This window comes from Leuciscus leuciscus (genome assembly GCF_965113295.1).
Source record: "Leuciscus leuciscus genome assembly, chromosome: 19".
NCBI classification, from domain to species: domain Eukaryota; kingdom Metazoa; phylum Chordata; class Actinopteri; order Cypriniformes; family Leuciscidae; genus Leuciscus; species Leuciscus leuciscus.
In genome coordinates, this window is record NC_138743.1 from 33,551,108 (window position 1) to 33,572,366 (window position 21,259).

Sequence of the window (21,259 nt, forward strand, 5' to 3'; positions counted from 1 at the left end):
TTGCCACGTGACCGTGTTGGTATGTCACATGTCAGCTGTTCCTCAGCTGATCGGAAGTGCAATCGATAGCTGCTTGTTTGCTCAAACCTGTGACGGGAAGCGATGGCTGAGGCCATAGCAGATACGAGAAGGCTGTATACTAAACCACAAAACCTGAACGATGCGTATGGGCCGCCGAGTAATTTTCTAGAGATTGATGTTTCCAACCCCGAGACGGTTGGCGTCGGTCGGAACAGGTTCACGACATATGAGATCAGACTGAAGGTGAGCAGCCAATGCTGGCCTGACCAGACCAGACAATCACACACTGATCTTACTAATGCTTAAACACACTTGATTGAAAGGAGTGCTAATGGTAACGTTACATATCACAGTGTGGTTCATTTATGTTAAGAATACCACGACTTTTGGTTACTCGTGCTTCCAGGTATAACTTTGTTTATCTTGATGGCTTGATAAATATTTCCATGACAACGTAACGTTAACTGTTTTCGTCTTTATTTTGATTTATCACAAATGTGGACTGCAAGTCTCACTCTGGTTATGTGCTCGGAATGGTTCCCTCAGGAATGAAAACTGTCATTATTTACAGACCCTCATGTTTAGCAAACCCAAATAACTTCCTTTCTTTTGTGGAACACAAAAGGAGATGTACCTGAGGCTGTCATTCAATACACTGTCACTTTAATTGTATAGAAATCAGATCCATTGGAAGTGACAAGTGACTGAAGCTGTCAGTACTTGACATTTAGCCTAAAATCTCATTTCTTTTCTGTTCATTAGCAAGAATGAAAATCATACAGGTTTTTAAAAATATATATATATACACTACCGTTCAAAAGTTTGGGGTCAGTAAGATTTTTAATGTTTTTAAAAGAAGTATCTTCTGCTCACCAAGGCTGCATTTATTTGATTGAAAATACAAACAAAAACAGTAATATTGTGAAATATTATTCCAATTTAAAACAGCTGTTTTCTATGTGAATATACAGTAAAGTGTCATTTATTCCTGTGATCAAAGCTGAATTTTCAGCATCATTACTCCAGTCTTCAGTGTCACATGATCCTTCATAAATCATTCTAATATGATGATTTGATGCTCAAGAAACATTTCTGGTTATTATCAATGTTGAAAACAGTTATTTACATTTTTATTTCATGATGCTATGATGAATAGAAAGTTAAAAAGAACAGCATTTATCTGAAATCTAAAGCTTTTGTAACATTAAACACGACCGTTCAAAAGTAAGAATTTTTATTTTATTTTGGGGGGAAATAAATAAAATAAATCAATACTTTTATTCATCAAGGATGAGTTAAACTGATCAAAAGTTACAGTAAAGACATTTATAATGTTAGAAAATATTCTATTTTAAATAAATGCTGTTCTTTTGAACTTTCTATTCATCAAAGAACTGATTTCAACATTGATAATAATAATGAATGTTTCTTGAGCATCAAATCATCATATTAGAATGATTTCTGAAGGATCATGTGACACTGAAGACTGGAGTAATGATGCTGAAAATTCAGCTTTGATCACAGGAATAAATTACAGTTTAAAATATATCAAAATAGAAAACAGTCATTTTAAATTGTCATAATATTTCACAATATTACTGTTTTTGTTTGTATTTTTAATCAAATAAATGCAGCCTTAGTGAGCAGAAGAGACTTCTTTTAAAAACATTAAAAAATCTTACTGACCCCAAACTTTTGAACGGTAGTGTATATTTTTAACTATCCCTTTAATTATTCTTTTTGACATTGACCTTAAAACCTTTGTAAGCCTGACAATGTAATGATCATCTAACTTATGTTGTGCAGTGGAGTACTTAGTTTAGTAGGGATGTCTACAAATGACATGAGAATAAGCAGAATTTTGAGACAAGAGTTTCAAGCTGTTTAGTTATGTGTGTGTAGATAGTATGTGTGTGACCACACCCCTGTATGTGCAACGCCAAGATAATGGGTCTTATAACGATAATTATGAACCTGGTTGACGTTAAAGTACTGTTCACATCATCTTTACTAAGTGAAACCTTTCAGTTTGCTATTAAAATGCATTATTTATTTATTTTCCTTATTCTTGTCTGTGCATGCACCCAACTTAAACAGAATTACTTTCTTGCATGTTTCAGGGATTTGTGTCATGATAAAATTCATCTGAATTCACGAAGTAAATCCAGTTTATTGTGAAATTTCCCACACTTACACGCGTCATTCCTAAGACATGAATCAGCTTTCCGATATTTGCACTGACAAAATGCTTACAATCAGGGCTTGACATTCACTTTTTTGCTCACCAACCACTGTGGCTAGTGGTTTTCCAAAGTTACTAGCCTCTCGGCATTTTCACTGGCCATAATTTTGATATTGATATACCATGGAAGAAAACTGCCATATAGATATGTTTAATATCTCATCATTTGGCAGCTGCTGTCACTTTAAAGGCTGGGAGTGGGACACACCAAGCCGACACCGGTGGGCCGTCAGCGAGCGTCTGTTGGGATAGTTTTTGCGGAAAATGAGCATTGGAATCATTTCAGATATTTCAGTATCGATATCGGAAAACCGATATTTTTGACAACACTACATTGCACTTAGTTTATTATTTCAAATGCCTTTTTTAAAGACTACAATTGAAAAATTTACAGTACAGGCCAAAAGTTTGGACACATTACTATTTTTAATGTTTTTGAAAGAAGTTTCTTCTGCTCATCAAGCCTGCATTTATTTGATCAAAAATACAGAAAAAAACTGTAATATTGTGATATGTTATTACAATTTAAAATAATTGGTTTTCAATTTATTATACTTTAAATTATCATTTATTTCTGTGATGCAAAGCTGAATTTTCAGGATCATTACTCCAGTCTATCACATGATCCTTTAGAAATCAATCTAATATGATGATTCATTATCAAAGTTGGAAACAGTTCTGCTGCTTAATATTTTTTCATAACCTGTGATACTTTTTTAGGATACTTTGATGAATAAAAAGTAAAAAATATATATATAAAAAAAAGAAGCAAATGTTTTAAAAATAGAAATCTTTTGTAACAACAATATACACTACTTTTGAAATAAATCAATACTTTTATTCAGCAAGGATGTGTTAAATTGATAAAAAGTGATAGTAAAGAAGATTTATATTATTAGAAAATATTTTTTTATTTTGAATAAATGCAGTTCTTTTTAACCTTTTATTCATCAAATATATTAGGCAGCAGAACTGTTTCCAACACTCATAATAAATCAGAATATTAGAATGATTTCTAAAGGATCATGTGATAGACTGGATGTCACATGTGACACTGAAGACTGGAGTAATGATGCTGAAAATTCAGCTTTGCATCACAGAAATAAATGATAAATAAAGTATAATAAATTGAAAACCAATTATTTTAAATTGTAATAATATATCACAATATAAAAAAAAAAAATCTGTATTTTTGATCAAATAAATGCAGGCTTGATGAGCAGAAGAAACTTCTTTCAAAAACATTAAAAATAGTAATGTTTCCAAACTTTTGGCCTGTACTGTATATATAAAAATTCGACCCGCCAAAGTTGCTAGTAGGAGTGGCTGCGTAAATCCACCTGCATTTGGCGGCGGGTGTTATTGTCAAGCCTTGCTTACAATCGTGATTTGTTGGCTAAATTATTTGTAATGTAAGAGGAAGTTTAGAATAGTGAGAGAAAGACACACGTCATCTCTTTTGCATTTCTTTGTGTGTGTGTGTGTGTGTGTGTGTGTGTGTGTGTGTGTGTGTGTACTGTTATGCATGGATTGGATCTTACAACAGATGAATGACTGACAGCCCAAATAGCATACATACAACCCTCTTTTTTTTTCTTTTTTTTTATCTCCAACATTATGGTAAAAAAGTGTTGTTATGGTACATGTAATTCAGATATCCAGGGATGCTGTGAATGGACAACTAAACTGGCAAATTTTAAAAGCAAAACATCTTGGTACTTGCAGATATGAAAGGAATAGAATAATACAGTATTGTGAACGCTTTTAAAAATGGGAACAATTGATTTAACTTTGACCTTCGTTCATTTTACTCTTCCGTAATATATTTTCTCCGTCAAATACAAAGACTACATGTATGCGGCCAAAGTTATCTTTACAAAGAAAAACACACACACACTATTTACCACAGTTTGCATCTAAAGATGGTTTTAAAAATATTCCTCTTTTTTTTTTTTTTTGTGTGTCAGATGTAATGCTATGTTAACTGTCCGACTTCTTGACTCTTTGGTGTAATTTTCTCGTCTTCTAGTGTTTCTATTTAGTGTTTCAACATAACACTCGATTCTTCAAAGTTGTTGTGCTTTCTATTTTAAATGACTTTAAATACGTTATTAACTGCATTTGTTACTGCAAATGACTGTCAGTGTGAACGTTACATTTGTGACATTTGACCTTGGTGTAAGTGTGTGGCCTAGTTAGGGCTGGTGTTCTAGAAGTCATCCAAGTGGTTAAAGATTTGGGTTGGTAAACAAAAGGCTGCACTGACTATGACGATTGTGCATTTGAGCAAGGCACGTGCTGTCCCCGCAGCTTAACATTGTGACATTGCATGAAAGTGGTGGAGAAAAAATTCAGTTCACAGTTGTGTGTTGTTCTAGAATTCTATTCTTGATACATTTGTAACAATACTTCTATAAGTCCTCTTACCTTCAGAAGTTTTGACGAAAGACTAAATGCTCATCAGACACTCTGATATTGTTGTTGAAACTCTTCCCACTTTTTCTTCCCTAAATAGCCTAAATTCTCCTTTGAAATGCTATACTTTTAAAAATGAAGCTCTTGCTTAAAGGAGGCGGAGGTGAAGACAAGACATTGTCACATCCCCTTACTGTCCTAAGCAGTCATTTTCCACAACTGATAAGTTGTGACAGGTGCTGTTGCGTCTGCTAATAGGCCACTGTCTTCCCAGCTTTCCTATAGTATTTTTAGCTTTCTCCTGCCTACAGAGCGAGCCAGCGCCTGCCATTAGCCCAAATCTAAAGCTACTGTACTTGATTAGCGTGTAATAATTAGCATATGCGTGTAATCAGTATTATTGTGTGTCTCTGAGTCGGCGGTGACCCTGTTTTGCATAAGGGAACACCCCACACATCCCTCTCACGCTATCGCTCTCTCGCTCTAGCCCTCAAGACCGAGAGAAAGAGCGGAGCTGTCAACTTTTGATTTGCTTCTGAAGTATTCCAATCGCAACAATGCGAGGAGATAAAGAGATTCTGTTTGTATTTGTCATAGTAACACTGCCTGTGTTGATTACATGCTTTTGTGTGCCAAGGGCACTATCTTTCTTTTAGGCTCTTTCGCACCATCCATGCACGCTTTCTCTCTTTTGCTCAGTGGCCAACCATTATCCTTTCCATCGTCATATCCCACATCCCATAGATGATCCTGGCATGGTAAGTGAGAGAAAGAAGCCAAGCCATATTTGTGTGTGTGTGTGTGTGTGTGTCTTGGAGAAGGAGCGAGAAGCTTCTTAATCCCTTCTTTTAGAGTGGAACGTGTGAATGACTATGGGGGTGCAGACCTCGTCTTAACCCCCTGCCAAACCCCCACTGGATGGCACAAAACGTGCCCATCCCCCGTCATCTCCTCCTGGTCTCGTCTCAGGATGGGCATATCTCTTCCTCAGTTCAGTTAGTGCAGGATTCTTAAAGTTCTGTGTGTTTGTTTTTTTCCATCTGTAACGTAAAAGGTAAAATTGATTTACCCAAGCTTATGATTTTTCTTTCTTCCATTGAATGCAAAATGTAAATATTTTCAACATAATGAATCAGGACTAAAGTTCCACAATGACAAAAAAAAAAGATCCATACTTGTGCACTATATTCCAATTTTTATGCAGTCATATGATAGCTATGTGTGAGGAACAGACCAATATTGAAGCCATTGTTCAATAAAAATCGTGACATCTGCCCCTGGGGCCGGTTTCACAAAGCTATTTTAGACCGGTCTATAGTGTTAGACAAGTCTTAAATTTGCTCATAGACTAGTCTAATGCAAGTTAGACTGACTTAATTTAGACCAAAAAAACGAACTTAGGTCTAAGACTCTGTTACCTTGGCAACCAGCAGTAACAATCAGTTACATTACAAACAGCCAAAAGAAAAGGGAAAATGGCTCATAATTTAAACATTTCTTCTTGTTACTACATTCTCCGCTAAATTTCCCAAGTAAAATGTCCTTGTAACTGTTATACTCCTCCAACAAACACATATTTTCCGCTGGGGTAAACTGCACTGAGCGGTTGAATGCGCTTACTCGATCCGCCATGTTTTTTGTTTTGAAAAGTGTCTTATTTTACCCAGAATGCATTGCAGTGTAGTCCTACTTAAGATAGTCAGAGTCTTAAGTGCTTTTTTCAACGGTCTGATTTTGATGTCTATCTGAAGTCTGACTATCTACTATATCTAAGCCATAGTCAAAGTCTATCTTTGTGAAACCGGCCCCAGCTCTCTTTGGCACGTTCATGTGAGCAGTGGCAGTATCTGATTTGTGGGCATCTTTATCAGATGATTTTGTCCACAGTAGCAAAGCTGAATGATTTTATTTTTGTGATCTCACTAGCCGCGTTTCCATTACCCTTCAAATTGCGCAAATTGAAATTGCGAATTGAAAATACGCCCAATGGAAACGCGTCAATTTCTCAAAAACTCTCATATATCGCAAAACAAATTACGCTTGCATGAGGTGGTTTTTCGGGCAGTTCAAAAAAGGAATATTTCGCAAAACTGCATTGGAAACAGTTTTTGCGCATTTACAGTTCACTTAATGTTGATGGCGCAGCGCAGTATGTTTGGACAGAAGACGAGACAGATTTCTTTATTAAACTCATAAAAGACAAAAGAATTACGGGAATACTGGATTCTAAACCACTAAGAAATGCCACAATCAAGACCTCGAAGCAGATATGAGGGAGAAATACCCAGAAACGCCTCATACGCAGCTGCTACCAAGTATAAGAGTCCTTCCTTACCATTAATGCTTGGATAACATGCCTACGTCTCCTTCAATTAAAAATAATGGCTAGTGCGGTGGCTGGGATATACGTAAACCTCCCAACATCCGTCACCATGATTTTTGGAACTACTTATCACTAGAGGAAAAAATTACGTTTCAGTCGCATTACATCGGTTAATGGAAACACCGTCATTTATCAATCGTGTTTTATTGAAATTTAGGAAATCGCAAAAGTTTTGCGCAAATCTGTAATGGAAACGTGGCTACTGACTGACTCAATGATCCAGTTGCCGAAGTTGTGCCGAATTGTGTCTGTTGCTCACACAAAGCTAACACTGGGTTAACTTAAAAAAATTAAGCAACCAGCTGCCAATAAGCAACCAATAAAGTACTATTCTAACTTATAAGAAACAAGGTCTCACAGTTATTGATATTTAATTGAACAAACCTAAACAAAATGAACACTATTTATGCTAATGTTGAGTGGTGACTAAAAATAAAACATCCTCAAAAACACTAAATAGAATTTAAGTGATTGCAAGGTGGAATGATTCTGCCTCAGATGGTGTTGCTGAACTTAGTGATCAAACCAAGCATGCTCAATAGCCTATACCAGGGTTCCTCAAACTCGGTCCTGGAGGGCCGCTGTCCTGCACAGTTTAGCATCAACCCTGATCAAACACACCTGAGCAAGCTAATCAATGTCTTCAGGATCACTAGAAACTCACAGCTAGGTGTGTTTGATCAGGGTTGGAGCTAAACTGTGCAGGACAGCGGCCCTCCAGGACCGAGTTTGAGGAACCCTGGCCTATACCTTCACCACCAAACTTGACATAAGTTTTCAATATTTAATATTATAAGTTGCTCATACAAAAGTTGACTTTACTTTTTACTTTTTTTTTAACCTTTTTTTTCTACCTTTAAAATAGAGTGTGTCTAACAAAATAGAAGTTGGATTATTATTACAGTGTATCATATGCTTCAGAAGTCATGAAAATGTACCACACGAGTTGTGTGGACCACTTTTATGCTGCTTTCATGGTGCTTTTACATTCTCTTTGAAGCCTGAAAGCCTCAGTCCCCATTCATTCATTATTGTATGGGAAAGTGAGAGCAGTACAATATTTCACAATCTTTCCTTTTGTGTTTTGCTAAAGAAAGAAAGTCAAACGGGATTGGAACAACATTAGGGTGAGTAAATGACAGAATTTTTGGGTGAACTACATCTTTAAGGTCTGTTTTCTGCCTAATTTCCCAGTGTGTCAAGTATCATCTTTTGCTAATAAAAAAATAAAAAAATAAAAATTCAAATAGAGAACCGTTGCTTTATCTCATAATATGAGGAAAGTAACTTTAATACCTTAAGCAACTGAATATTGACAATCTTTCACTTTATGGATTATGCAACTTTGTAACTTGGACGCGTTCTTGGAATAGTTTTATTGGGTATGTCACACACATTTAGAGCTCATATTCACATGACCGCAGCACATTAGCAGGAACACAGATAGTATATGCTGATATAAGCTCTGTTTGTTGGCTTCTGTTCATATCATTTCTTATAAAATCCATATTGTGTTTACATTGCTAAAGTTGAGTGACATGATGAGACCACTGTGCACGAAAACCATCCAAGGGAAGACTTTGGGATTCAGTGTTGTTTACAGACAGGAGAATCCTCAGCCACCCCCCACCCCCACCCCCCCCGGCGTTTTTGTATACAACACTCTCTTTTCCTATCCATCTTTCACTCCCTTCTTCACCTCCTCCTCCTCGTCATCCCCCTTTAATTCTTTTTTTCCAATTTCCAAAAAGCCCTCTCTCTCGCTCTCCCTTTCTGCCATTACTAAAAATGGCTTGCTTGCCTGGTTGTCAGTCCCAGTCAAGTGTAATCCAAAGTCTACAGCATCCTCCCCGACAACTATTTTAATGGTAATGGGCAGCATATTGTATCAAGGCTACCATATCCTACTTGAGATGACAGTATCAAAAGTGGGAGTTGATGCTATTGGAACAAAGACAGGGGGCAGCTTTTTGCCAGAGTGAGGGTGTTGGGGTGGTGGGTGGGTGTGTTTGCTTGCGTGTGTGTGTGTGAGAGAGAGCGACTTGTGTGTAGAACACGGAGGGGGATGATGGTGGTGGGGCGCGAGTGCTCTCATTGTCCCTCTGTCCTCTTCTCTTTGGAGCTATGATGCGATGAGATGGCATTGTGCTTCCATTTTTGCTACTTTTATTTTGAAAAAGAGAGAGCAGAGCGGAGAGATGAAATGCTCTCTCTTAAACTTGACTTGATCCGACTCGCTAAAAGCTAATGCATAGCCAGCACAGAGCCCTTACGCTGGGTGAGGTGACCTCTCTCGGCTGTTTTTTCACTGCCCTCTCTCTCCTCCTAATGAGGCTACACCATTGTCCCCAGCACACACACATGCATCTAAAAAAGAGGAGAGAGACCGGGATTCTGCCATCTCCTCATATCGGCATAAGCCATGTGGAAGCTTTTAACAGTGTGGAAGAGTGACTAAAAGAAAGAGCGCTTTTAGTGCACCTTTCACACAATTGGCTATTTTTGGGTGTTGTGCATAAAATGCACCTAGTCCGTATCTCCCTCTTTCTCGCTCACTCTCTCTCTCCGACTTTTTCTTACTCGGGCAGTCTGTCCCATTCTTGACAGGTTGTTTTGTTTTCATTTTGACATTTTTAGGTTGTTTTTTAACCTATTTTGTTTGGAGCATTTAGAGAAAATGATGTATTGATACCTTGACCATACCTGCTAAATCTTGAAGACAGAATCTGTGGGTCAACATGGCTCGGGTAGACACAATTCTGACCAAAAAAAGGACTGTCTGTTTGTGCACATACTTTTTATAAAAAAATAAATAAAAAAATATTTGCAGTCGGTAGGATATCTTAAATGTTTTTTTAAACGAGTCTGCATTTATTTGATCAAAAATGTGCTTATGTTGTAAAATATTCTTGCAATTTAAAATAACTGTAATGGCAAAACTGAACTTTCAGTATTATTCTTTATTATATTCAGCATTATAGCATTATTATATTATAACTTCAGTCATCAGTGTCACATGATCCTTCAGAATCATTCTAATATGCTGATTTGGTGCTCAAGAAACATTTCTTGTTGTTATCAATGTTGAAAACAGCAGCTTAATATTTTTGTCAGAACCATGATAAAAAATATTTCAGAAATCTTTAAAGAATAGGATATGGTGGCCCAGTGGTGCACAACACAACAACATTTAAAAAGCAAACATTAGTTCACAACATAATGAAATTAAGCCATAACGAAATGAATCCACAAAACAACGTAAATGAGCCACAACACAATGAAATAAAGCCGCAACACAACGGAAATGCTCCCAACCACTAGAGGACTCTCAGAGCGCCGTAAAGTTAGTTTTCCTTGCCATTGTTCTATAGAGTCAGCAGTCTTGATATATATCAATACTACGATTAGTTTTAACAGTATGTAACCATTGTATATCGACATAAAATATTACTTCAAAATCACCTACATGAATTATAGCTGCTAATTTATACTCGAGAATGCTTTGACCCGCTTCCACAGCGCATGATCCCTAAGGGAACATCTGGCAATTCTACCAAGTGGTTAAAACCATAGACTGAAAAAAAAGATGGACGACGCCCTTTCGCTCTCTTCCATTGGTGAGAAGTGAAGCCGCCAGTGTCCTGATATGGCGCTGACATCTTTGGACCCGAGTCTGCGCGGTGGCCATCTCGGGACCCGAGTCTGCGCGGTGGCCATCTCGGGACCCGAGTCTGCGCGGTGGCCATCTCGGGACCCGAGTCTGCGCGCTGGCCATCTCGGGACCCGGGTCTGCGCGGTGGCCATCTCGGGACCCGGGTCTGCGCGGTGGCCATCTCGGGACCCGAGTCTGCGCGGTGGCCATCTCGGGACCCGAGTCTGCGCGGTGGCCATCTCGGGACCCGAGTCTGCGCGGTGGCCATCTCGGGACCCGAGTCTGCGCGGTGGCCATCTCGGGACCCGAGTCTGCGCGGTGGCCATCTCGGGACCCGAGTCTGCGCGGTGGCCATCTCGGGACCCGAGTCTGCGCGGTGGCCATCTCGGGACCCGAGTCTGCGCGGTGGCCATCTCGGGACCCGACTCTGCGCTGTGGCCATCTCGGGACCCGAGTCTGCGCGGTGGCCATCTCGGGACCCGAGTCTGCGCGGTGGCCATCTCGGGACCCGAGTCTGCGCGGTGGCGAGCAGGAAGTAAATCCGCGATTTCAAGGCCCCGCCCTCACTCTCGCAGAATCAATCGCAAGCACACGCCCCTGCACTTTTTTAAGTGGCCTCTGTCTGCCCTGTTCCTCTGTTCTGCTCCAATTTTGATGTCTGCTGATTGCAGTACGACAAGAGGCTTGTTAAAATAAGGTAAATACAACTACTAACCACATAGTCATATTTAAAAAGTAACACTAATTCACCCAGAGAACCTGTCAATCATGTCGTCACACCACCGTTTTTATAGCATCAAGGTAACTTACTAACTAAAAACAAACCTTTTTGAAAAACAAACACTTGAACTTACATCAGATTGATAAAAACTACAGCAAATGACAGAAGCCATCTTTGGGGAAAAAAGATATTTAAGTGTAATTTAATTGTTTAGTTGGTCTCACATCTCGTTAAATAACATGAGGAGGTGGGGTTTATGACCTATACTAGGACCAGTCACCGGGGGGGGGGGGCGATCGAGACGCTTTGGCTTCACTTTTCAGGGCTTGTGCGGCACGGTTGGTTTAAACGTATAATTTATTATAATATAATTTGATAAATAAAAATAAAAAACATTTGGTGAATTGCAGAAGTACAGGAAGAGCAGGATTTTGCACCTGTGGGCAGGGCTACTGAGTGCAAACTAATAGAAACCAAGTGATCAACAAAGTGTTGATTTCCCACATGCACAACTGTCAAAAACTCTGATTAACATGGAAGACGGAACTTTTATTGCTTGATGCATTATCGCAGCGCTCTTAAGTTTAGCCGCAGTGTTATGATTTATGATGAGAAGGCTTGGTTTGTAATGAGTCCTGTTAGTGGCCAACTAGAGAGAATTAAAAAACAGACATCATTAAATATCCCACGGAGCTTACAGAATTAACATAAAAACCACCCAAGAGAACATAGCTGACCATCAGAGAGTCTCTAAGCATTTGATCGTCTCGTCTAACGCTGAGTCTCATTACCTGCCAGTTTAATCATGTCATACCGTTCCCCTCTCCAGTATGCTCACAGGTATTGATGGACCTCTTGAAAAGCCCCGTCTTAGCCGCAGCGCAAGGCTGCTGTCTTAATGAATTGGGCTGTTTTCATCTGCTCATTGAGTGTTTGATGTGTAAGGGCTTCCGTCTGTGTGGTTAACTTTGGTTGCCACGGTAATCAGGCCCTTTGTTGGGCTGTTTTGTTTGCTTGTCTCAGGTTTGATTGAGATCATTAGCAGTGAGGGGAGGACAGTCAAACTCTTTGGAGTTTACATCTGCAGCTGTACACAGTGTGATGTACCCCTCCTTTCTCTTTGCACACGCACACAAATACAACACTGCTCTCGTCACAGCATTTTTGTTGAAGTGTAATTAGTGGTGCTTGCAAGCGTCACTATTACTATTGCTCATACTTGGTGTGAGGGATTTGAACAACCCCCTAAAGTAGTCAACTATAGCATGCAACTGTTCCAGTGAAGTTTGCACTAGGGACAGGACTGATGTGTTAATCATGCAGCTCGTTGTGTAATATTACTTTTGTATTCCGTTTAGTTTTTGGCAAGCAATCAATAAGAAAATAAATAAATTTCTAATGACTTTAGAAAGATGGCTGCATAATTATTATATTTCTACACAGAAATTGGTAGATCTATTAATAAAGATTTTTGACCCTTGTTGTAGGGATGTCAAATGCCCTGGTACTAAGAAAAAAGAAAAAAAAGTTGACGGTACCAGCATTTCTGCAGTATTGGTAGTATAGAGTACATACATTGAACAAAATGATAAACACAACACTTTTGTTTTTGCCCCATTTTTCATGAGCTGAACTCAAAGATCTAAGACTTTTTCTATGTACACAAAAGGCCTATTTCGCTCAAATATTGTTCACAAATCTGTCTAAATCTGTGTTAGTGAGCATTTCTCCTTTTCCGAGATAATCCATCCACCTCACAGGTGTGGCATATCAAGATGCTGATTAGACAGCATGATTATTGCACAGGTGTGCCTTAGGCTGGCCACAATAAAAGGCCACTCTAAAATGTGCAGTTTTACTGTATTGAGGGGGTTTCTATTTACATTGTGTTTTTACAAGCGCTGAGTAGGCTTGCTGCGATAGTTGGTGTTACACTGTGTTCAGCCGCACACCGATTACATCACTTGCCCATCGCGGCAATGCCCCCCACCGTTGTTTAGATTTTTTTATAGTAATACAAATAATTTAGTTCAGTTAGAGAACAGACTAAGAATTTAAAAAATGAACACGTCTGCTTGATTCAACATGAGCTAAACAAGAGTCGTAGCACAGATCAGCATCAGGAGTCAGATTTCATTTATCAAGTGACGAGAGTGAGGCCAGCTGAGCTGACTGACAAGACGATGACGGAAGATTTGGTTTCAAAGCGTAATATAAAAGCGCCCATTTGGCAATATTTTGGATTTAAACCCAATTCTGATAGGGAACCTGCAAAGGGTTAGTTGTGCTTTTCATTAAGAATAATAATGAACCCGTAATTCAAGCAATTGCTGCCCCCGAATTGTTGTTAATTTGAAAAATTCAGATAGTTTTTGCACGCTCGCGAAACTTTTCATTATAACCAACGTTTAAGCACGATGTAAATTAATTGTACAATTTTAGCCCTATTCGGATGGTAATTTTTTTTCTGATGTGGACAACCATAAAAATAAATTTGCATGGCACCTCAGTTATAAAACTCATGCATTCGAATGGCGATTTATTCATGGTGGAGGAGTGAGTTTTGTGACTATGCAAAACAGTTGCATAGAACATACCTGTCTGACTGCCAAAAATACCAGTAGCACCTCACTGCAGTACACGAGATCCAGGGGGCGGAGTTGGATCCAGATCTAAGGGGTGGAGATTGGTAGGTTTAGGGATGGGTTTAGGGATCAGGGGGTGGAGATGGGTAGGTTTAGGTATATGTAAGGTGGGAGGAGTTGGATCCAGATCCCTGGATTTCGTGTTCTGCAGTGAGGACCATCTCAAAAATACACTGAAATTGTCAAGTTGGCACACAAATAGCTTGTCCTCAGTAGTGTATTATATATCAGTTTCAGTGACATTTGGAAGAAGGGAATTCAGCCGTCCATAGTATATCAGTGAGGATAGAATATTGGCCACTTTTTAAAACCAGCTGTAGAATTGGTAAGCTTGTCCTTTGCCAAGTACTTCAGGGATATTTAAAAAGTAATAATATTCCTTAAGTTATCTACTATTGACCATTGACTTTGTTTTCATTGATGTATTGTACCCTGCCCTGAATGACTTCAAATAGCTCCTCTATTAGAAGATGTTAGTCTGACAGATTTCCTCTTTTGCAGTAAGGGGAATAGATGACGAACTTATTTGGAATGATTTTTTTTAATCTTTCTCTTTTTTTCAATCTCTTTCACCTTGTTAACACAACACTTAAGCCGTAGAGTGAAATAAGAAACAAAACCTGACCTATTGACACCTTCATAGGTCCTTATCATTTCTTATTCAACTTCATTTTAAGAAGTTTTCTAGATAAATGGGCTTTCACCCTTGGCCTAAGAACTAATCCAGTTCAATAACTAGCTAACTCTTCCTCCGGTGTGACCGCACACCACATAATAGTCCCGAAACTATGACATTATTGTCATGAGTGTGTGTATTAAATTACCTGTTACCGTGATCAATTGACATGGGGATTAACTTCTTTAGACCTGCTTACTTAGTGGAACCTAAACCCAGTGGTCCAGCCATTCACACAGTATTAGCGAGCACCTCAGCAAGGTTGCTACTAAATGCTTCCTCAGCACTGCAGTTACCCTGATCTCATAACCGTTGAGTTAATCCCCGTCTCATATGACCGCGTGGGTTGAAGGAATGTCCAAGGGTTATAAAAATTCAAACTGTAAGGTTAGAGAAATTATTCATTAGGTTACTGCAAATAAAAATGAAACTTAAATGAAAAAGTTAGAAGATATAAACACTTGAGGGGATAGTTCACCTCAAGTGTTTTCAGAATTAAAATGTCTGTCATTGTTTACTCGCCCCCCTCATTTTGGTGCAAAATGGTATGATTTATGTTTTATGTCAAGCCATATTAAGTCGTATTAAGTTGTATATTTTGCGTAACACAAACAAATATTTTGAAGAATGTTTCCAACTGTTTTTGTCCATTATACCTATCATTAATCTTTTTAAAGGGGACCTATTATGCCCCTTTTTACAAGATGTAATACAAGTCTCAGGTGTCCCCAGAATGTGTCTGAACCCTACAGATAATTTATTATATCATGTTTTAAATGCATTTTTGAGTGGAAGGAAAAACATGCTGTTTTCGTAAATTAGCTGGTGTTCCCCGCCCCGCTTTCCAGAAGATGGTGGAGCCTGTACAGCTCCTGCCTCCAATAGTCTACCCTGGTAATCCAGAGTTCTCACGAGAGCACAAGTTGAATTTGCTCAGCGAGTTACTCTGGTGTCGAGTAATGATGCTCATTAAATATGCCCCTCGATCTGAGCTGCACCAATCACATCGGGTTATCTGATATAGGCGGGCCAGAGGCGAGCTAAACAGATGACGACAGCGCTGTGACGTCGAAGTCATTAGTAAACATTGCAAGATGGCTATGGGTGAACACCAGTTGTTTGAAACGGCTTTGGCCGCTACAATGAACGAGTTAGACTTGGCTTTTTTATCTAAAACAGGAACAGAAGACGCCGCTTGAATCGTTCCTTTGCAAGAAGGACGTTTTTGCTGTTTTGCCGACCGGATACGGTAAGAGTATAATCTACCAGTTAGCTCCGCTGGTAGCTAAGCGATGTTGTGATTGGTCGTAGTGTTATCCAATTGCGTGCAGTGAGATTTTAAAATGCATGCTTGGTGCCGTCCCTCGAGCTGGATGATTTTCATTAGTCGACGCCAGACCATTAATCTTTTAGATTTAGGTCTGGATTTCCAGGCTACCAGTTGTCTCCATACCTAAAACATCTGTTTGATTTTGAATTGATTATCATCTCTATCACGCTCACGTGACATTGCACTTCTTCATCATCATGAAAGTTTATTATCTGCATGCGTTTTAAAGCAATATCAGTCTAAACTTCTGATGTATGGTTTTCTGAGCACACACATCCGAAGCACGTGCACAGAAAGCTGGATGTCAGACTGCGCGTCCCATGAGTATTAAACTAAGTTCTCTTTCACGTCTCATTGCGCTTAAAGGGTTAGTTCACCCAAAACTGAAAATTCTGTCAGTAATTACTCACCCTCATGTTGTTCCAACCCCGTAAGACTTTCGCTCATCTTCTGAACACAAATTAAGATATTTTTGATGAAATCTGAGTGCTGGCTCACTCCTCTAAGGCTTCTATGTAATCGATATCTGCCATCCCAGAAAGGTTAGTAAAGACAAAATAGTCCAAGTGACTACAGTGGCTCAACCTTAAGTTCATCAAGCGACAAGAATACTTTTTGTGTAACAGCGCAGCGCTTCTGGGTTGTACGTCAGAACGTAGGCTCACCATTGGCCAGCATCACACACATGACTAGCGTCGGCCAATAGAGAGCCTACGTTCTGACGTACAACCCAGAAGCGCTGCGCTGTTACACTACGTGAACTCACTCAGTGGCCCACACAGAAGAAAATTAATAGTTGAATAAAGTCGTTATTTTTGGGGGGGTTTGTGCACAAAAAGTTTTCTTGTAAACTATCCTTTTAACTTGTGATGAATTTATATATTTGGAAAGAGTTACAATTCTGTTTAAAAGTCAGTAATAAAAAAAGAAAATTTAAAGTAAAAAAAAAACTGTAATATTGTGAAATATTACAATTTAAAATGTGTTCTATTTTAATATAAAGGCCTATATAAAAAGTTAATTTATTAAGGATGCACCGCATGCATTAAGATATGTTAGATAGATTATTGCTGCATCATCAAATCATCTTCATTGAACATGGATTGGATCCATTTAACATTCAACAGGCCTGCATAAATACAACAGAAGAAAGATACATATGAATATTATGGAATATTATGCTGCTGTCACTTTAAGAGGTGCATATCCAATATACTGATACACGAGTGTTTTATAACTCTTTACGTTCACTTTAGCCATAACCAACTGTTTTTACTAGGATACTCACCAAGATGGGCATTTTGATATCATTTTGTGTGTTTCTTTTCTGTTCAAGTGCATGAAGAAGCGAAAGAGAACTTAATTCAGGATTTGGTTGTGCTGCTTAATATTTTGTGAAAACTGATACAGTTTTTTAGGATTTTTTTTTTTTTTATGAATAGAAAGTTCAAAAGAACAGCATTCATTTTAAATTGAAATTGTTTGTAACATTATAAATGTCTTTCATGTCACTTTTGATCAATATAGTACATCTTTTCTAAATAAAAGTATTAAAAAAATTCAATGACCACAAACTTTTGAACGGTAGTGAAGATTAAAAGGTGCAATCAGTAATTTACTAATATGTTACCAATGATTCACTCACACGAGACTCCTGTCATGTCACCCATCATGGGTCGGGTCACATGATCAGCTAAATACAACTAATTTTGTTACTATCTTTTTTGTTACTATTATCGCTTTAGCTTCCTTAACAATTTAATGACGACTTACTTCTAACGCCATGAGAAAAAATTAGCGAGCACACCTTCAGTGAAACATTGTTTAATGAGATTAGAAGAAAAACAGATATGGGTCAGATTGATAGAGAAGGGGAAACAAGCAGAGATGGATAAAGATTTTAAAAAAAAATTAGAGATGGGGGGAAAGCTGAAGTAGTGAGTATTTCATCAATGTTCCTCATTGTGTGGAGAGAGCTACGTTTTCTGAAGGGACCCTCTCAAGGCTAAAAACATGACTTGGAAGCAGCTGAAGAGATGGAGGGAGAGTGAGGAATGGTCTTGGTGTAACTGAGGATCGATGAACATTTCAACTCTTCCTGTCCAATTAGGGCCCACGTGAGACTTTGTCCCCAAAGCACACATTCATTCATTCGTTTAACTTACGGTCTCCTCCACCATGTATTCATCTGTTTTGAGTCTGCCTCGACCAAATCAGCCAGTGTATGAGTATTGATCTGTACTTTTATTCCCATCTGTGTGTTTGTTACTTGTGCTGCCTTTTGCCTCTTCAGCTTCTCCTTGAATGCTGTCATCGGGCTGTTCTTTTATTTCATAAACATCTGCCTCTCCAGTGACCCTGTTTTAGTGTCTCAGTAGGCCTTTTTGTGGACTTTACCTATTTATTTAATGCTTTACTCTAATACTGAACTGGGTTTCATTGAAGTATTGAAGCTGTTCAGCTGCACTGTCAGTCCTTCAAACTGTTTTCAAGTTTCAAAGGTTTTCAAACTACTTTTATAAAAGATGTACTGTAGGTCTTTTTAATTTTTTTTTTTAACCTGCCTCTCTTAATCTGAGATTGATGTGATGTGTCTGATGTTGTTTGTCCGTTCTTGTTCTCCACAGACAAACCTCCCCATATTCAAGCTGAAGGAGTCACGTGTCCGGAGGAGATACAGCGACTTTGAGTGGCTGAGAGGAGAGCTGGAGAGGGAAAGCAAGGTGAAGGATGGATGAGTGAGATAGTAGTGTTGGTTTGGTTGGAACATCGCATGAATGCTCAGACTGAGGCATTTTATCATCCTTCCATCCTACTGCTTACTATCAGACTTGTTGTAAGGGTCCAGTTCAACTAGATACATTTAAGTATCTAGTAGTAGTGTTTTTTGTTTTGTTTTTTCAATCATTGGATTGGAAATGATTCTGTAGTTCAGGTAATGGGTGTTTGAAGTGATTGTAAGAGACCTATGATTGCATTTGGAGATGTATGTAAAGTGCTTGTATTTCAAACAGGTGGTAGTTCCTCCTCTTCCCGGAAAGGCTCTGTTCAGGCAGCTCCCATTCCGTGGGGATGATGGTATATTTGACGACTCTTTCATCGAGGAACGGCGGCAAGGCCTAGAACATTTCCTCAACAAGTGAGTCACAAGATCCTCCTGACAACTTTACCAGACACATTAATCTTTGGGTTTACCTTCACATTCAGTTGAACCATGCGAGTAGGAAAAGACAATTCATCTAAATCACTATACATCACAAAACAGGACAAAATTAACTTCAAATTTAACAATTGACAGGTTTATTTTTACAGACTTAAGTATATTTTGTTAATTTGGCAGATTCTTCTATCAAAAAGCTCATGACTTTGTAGATGCTAGCACCATGTTATACTGTTATACTGCCGTATTGCAGCATCTTTATGCCCAACATTCAGTTCTCAATGCTAAAGTACTTCACTAATATTCACAACCTATAAAGCTGAATTATGAGCAAAATGACGTCAAAAAAATTTCTTTGTTGTTTATCCTATTAGTCTTTCATTCAAAATGTTCACAAAAATATAATCTGGTAAAATTCTAGAAAAAAGTGACAGCCTATTTTGCACATACTGAATGTGCCATTATTATCGAAGGACACTGTATGTATCCATGATGCATTGTGGGAATAAAACTATTTATCCTTGCGATTTTGTTCTTAAGTGCATTTGAGTTAATGTTGATATGACAAGATTTACGTAGTCCTTCCTCTTCACTTCTTTTGGCCTCAGCACATCTGAACTGTTTCTATAAAGAAGAGTGAAGCGGTTATCATGATAACATAACACAAGAGTTTTTCTTCTTTCCGCTAATTTGGAGTTTTTAGGTTAAGGTACTTCAGTGAAAGAGAAAAACATACACTTGCCAGCCTTTGTGTCATCTGATGTCTTCCCTCACACTTTTTTTCCTTCTCTCATAATTACCTACAGAATGATCAAAACTGATGAGAGGCCACAAGTGCACCAGCTTTACTTTTTACATTTGTTTTATTTTTGATGTGTAATTTATGATAATTGCGAGTGAAATTACAGGCATGCATACCTTTTCCCTACAAGATGTTGTGTGCACTCCTGCTTATTTTTGATCCGAGGTGCCGTTCCCCCGACGACTGAGACAATAAAAGTTACAGTTCGATTGTAATTATTTGCTGTGATTGCAGACTTTGCCATTATCTTTGTTTCATGTGCAAATGTGCCGGCTCTACCTGTTTGAATTTTAATACGAGCCGAACAGCTGTAAATTAGGTTTGAAGAAAGAAAGGATATGGAGGTAATTAAGATGGGTTTTTTTTTTTTTTTTCTTCAACCAAAAATTCCTGAATTAAATATCATTGTTCGGTACTAATAGCACCTGGGGAAGGGGGAAGCATGCCCATCATACTTCTCGACTATGTGTGTGTGTGTGGATTTGTACAGCATGTCTTTATATTGCCTCTCCCAAACCTGAAAATGATTCTCTGTCATCTTGACTTATAACATCATGAGCATCATGTAATTTTCGAGGTGTGAGTGTCCTTTTTTATTCCATTGGAAGCTGGAATAGAGCTAATGGTAAAATAATTAGTTTAATTAGCATGATGGCTCATTCTACTTTTTTTAAAGATATGCGTAATTACATTTTTATATTATCTCTCATCAAATTCAAGCTGGATGATTTATGATCTGAAAAAAGATGCAGCAAAATGTCACAGCCTCCTAATAATATCTAAGAGTTGCATCTTGATTGGGGTCAAAGTTGTTTCCTCTCTCTCTCGCTCTCTCGCTCTCTCTCTCTCTCTCTCTCTCTCTCCCTCTCTCCCTCTACAATGTGCATCCTTGCATAATATTTTTATGATGGCTAATGTGCCTTTTGTGGTCTGATTTTCCAGAGTGGCTGGTCATCCATTGGCCCAAAATGAGCGCTGCCTGCACATGTTCCTACAGGATGAGTCCGTGGATAAAACCTACACCCCTTCCAAAATTAGACAAGCCTGAACCGGTCTGGACTCTACACACACATACACACACAAAAAAAAAAACATGGCCCACAAGCAATAAGAAAGGTTTGAATCATTCTTACCTGGAAAAGAATCTTCGCATGAACCATAGGGCGTCCAAAACATTCACCTGTGCAGAACACGAGACGACAAATGATTGAA

At 38.6% G+C, this 21,259-nt stretch overlaps 1 protein-coding gene across 1 annotated transcript; it reads left to right on the plus strand.

The window, feature by feature from the left end:
* The first annotated feature begins 46 nt into the window (after positions 1–46).
* On the plus strand, positions 47–21,141 carry snx3 (sorting nexin 3). The gene is made up of 4 exons (XM_082148031.1): positions 47–264; positions 18,713–18,808; positions 19,100–19,224; positions 20,990–21,141. Exons 1-4 carry the CDS (start codon positions 103–105, stop codon positions 21,093–21,095), a joined length of 489 nt encoding a protein of 162 aa, XP_082004157.1. The 5' UTR covers positions 47–102; the 3' UTR covers positions 21,096–21,141.
* Positions 21,142–21,259: the final 118 nt, after the last annotated feature.

Excerpts from the sequence above, each read along its gene's own strand:
- snx3 (XM_082148031.1), top strand. The coding sequence starts at position 103 with ATGGCTGAGGCCATAGCAGATACGAGAAGGCTGTATACTAAACCACAA. Across the intron at positions 265-18,712 it reads CATATGAGATCAGACTGAAG|ACAAACCTCCCCATATTCAA; the intron begins GTGAGCAGCCAA and ends TGTTCTCCACAG. Across the intron at positions 18,809-19,099 it reads AGCTGGAGAGGGAAAGCAAG|GTGGTAGTTCCTCCTCTTCC; the intron begins GTGAAGGATGGA and ends TATTTCAAACAG.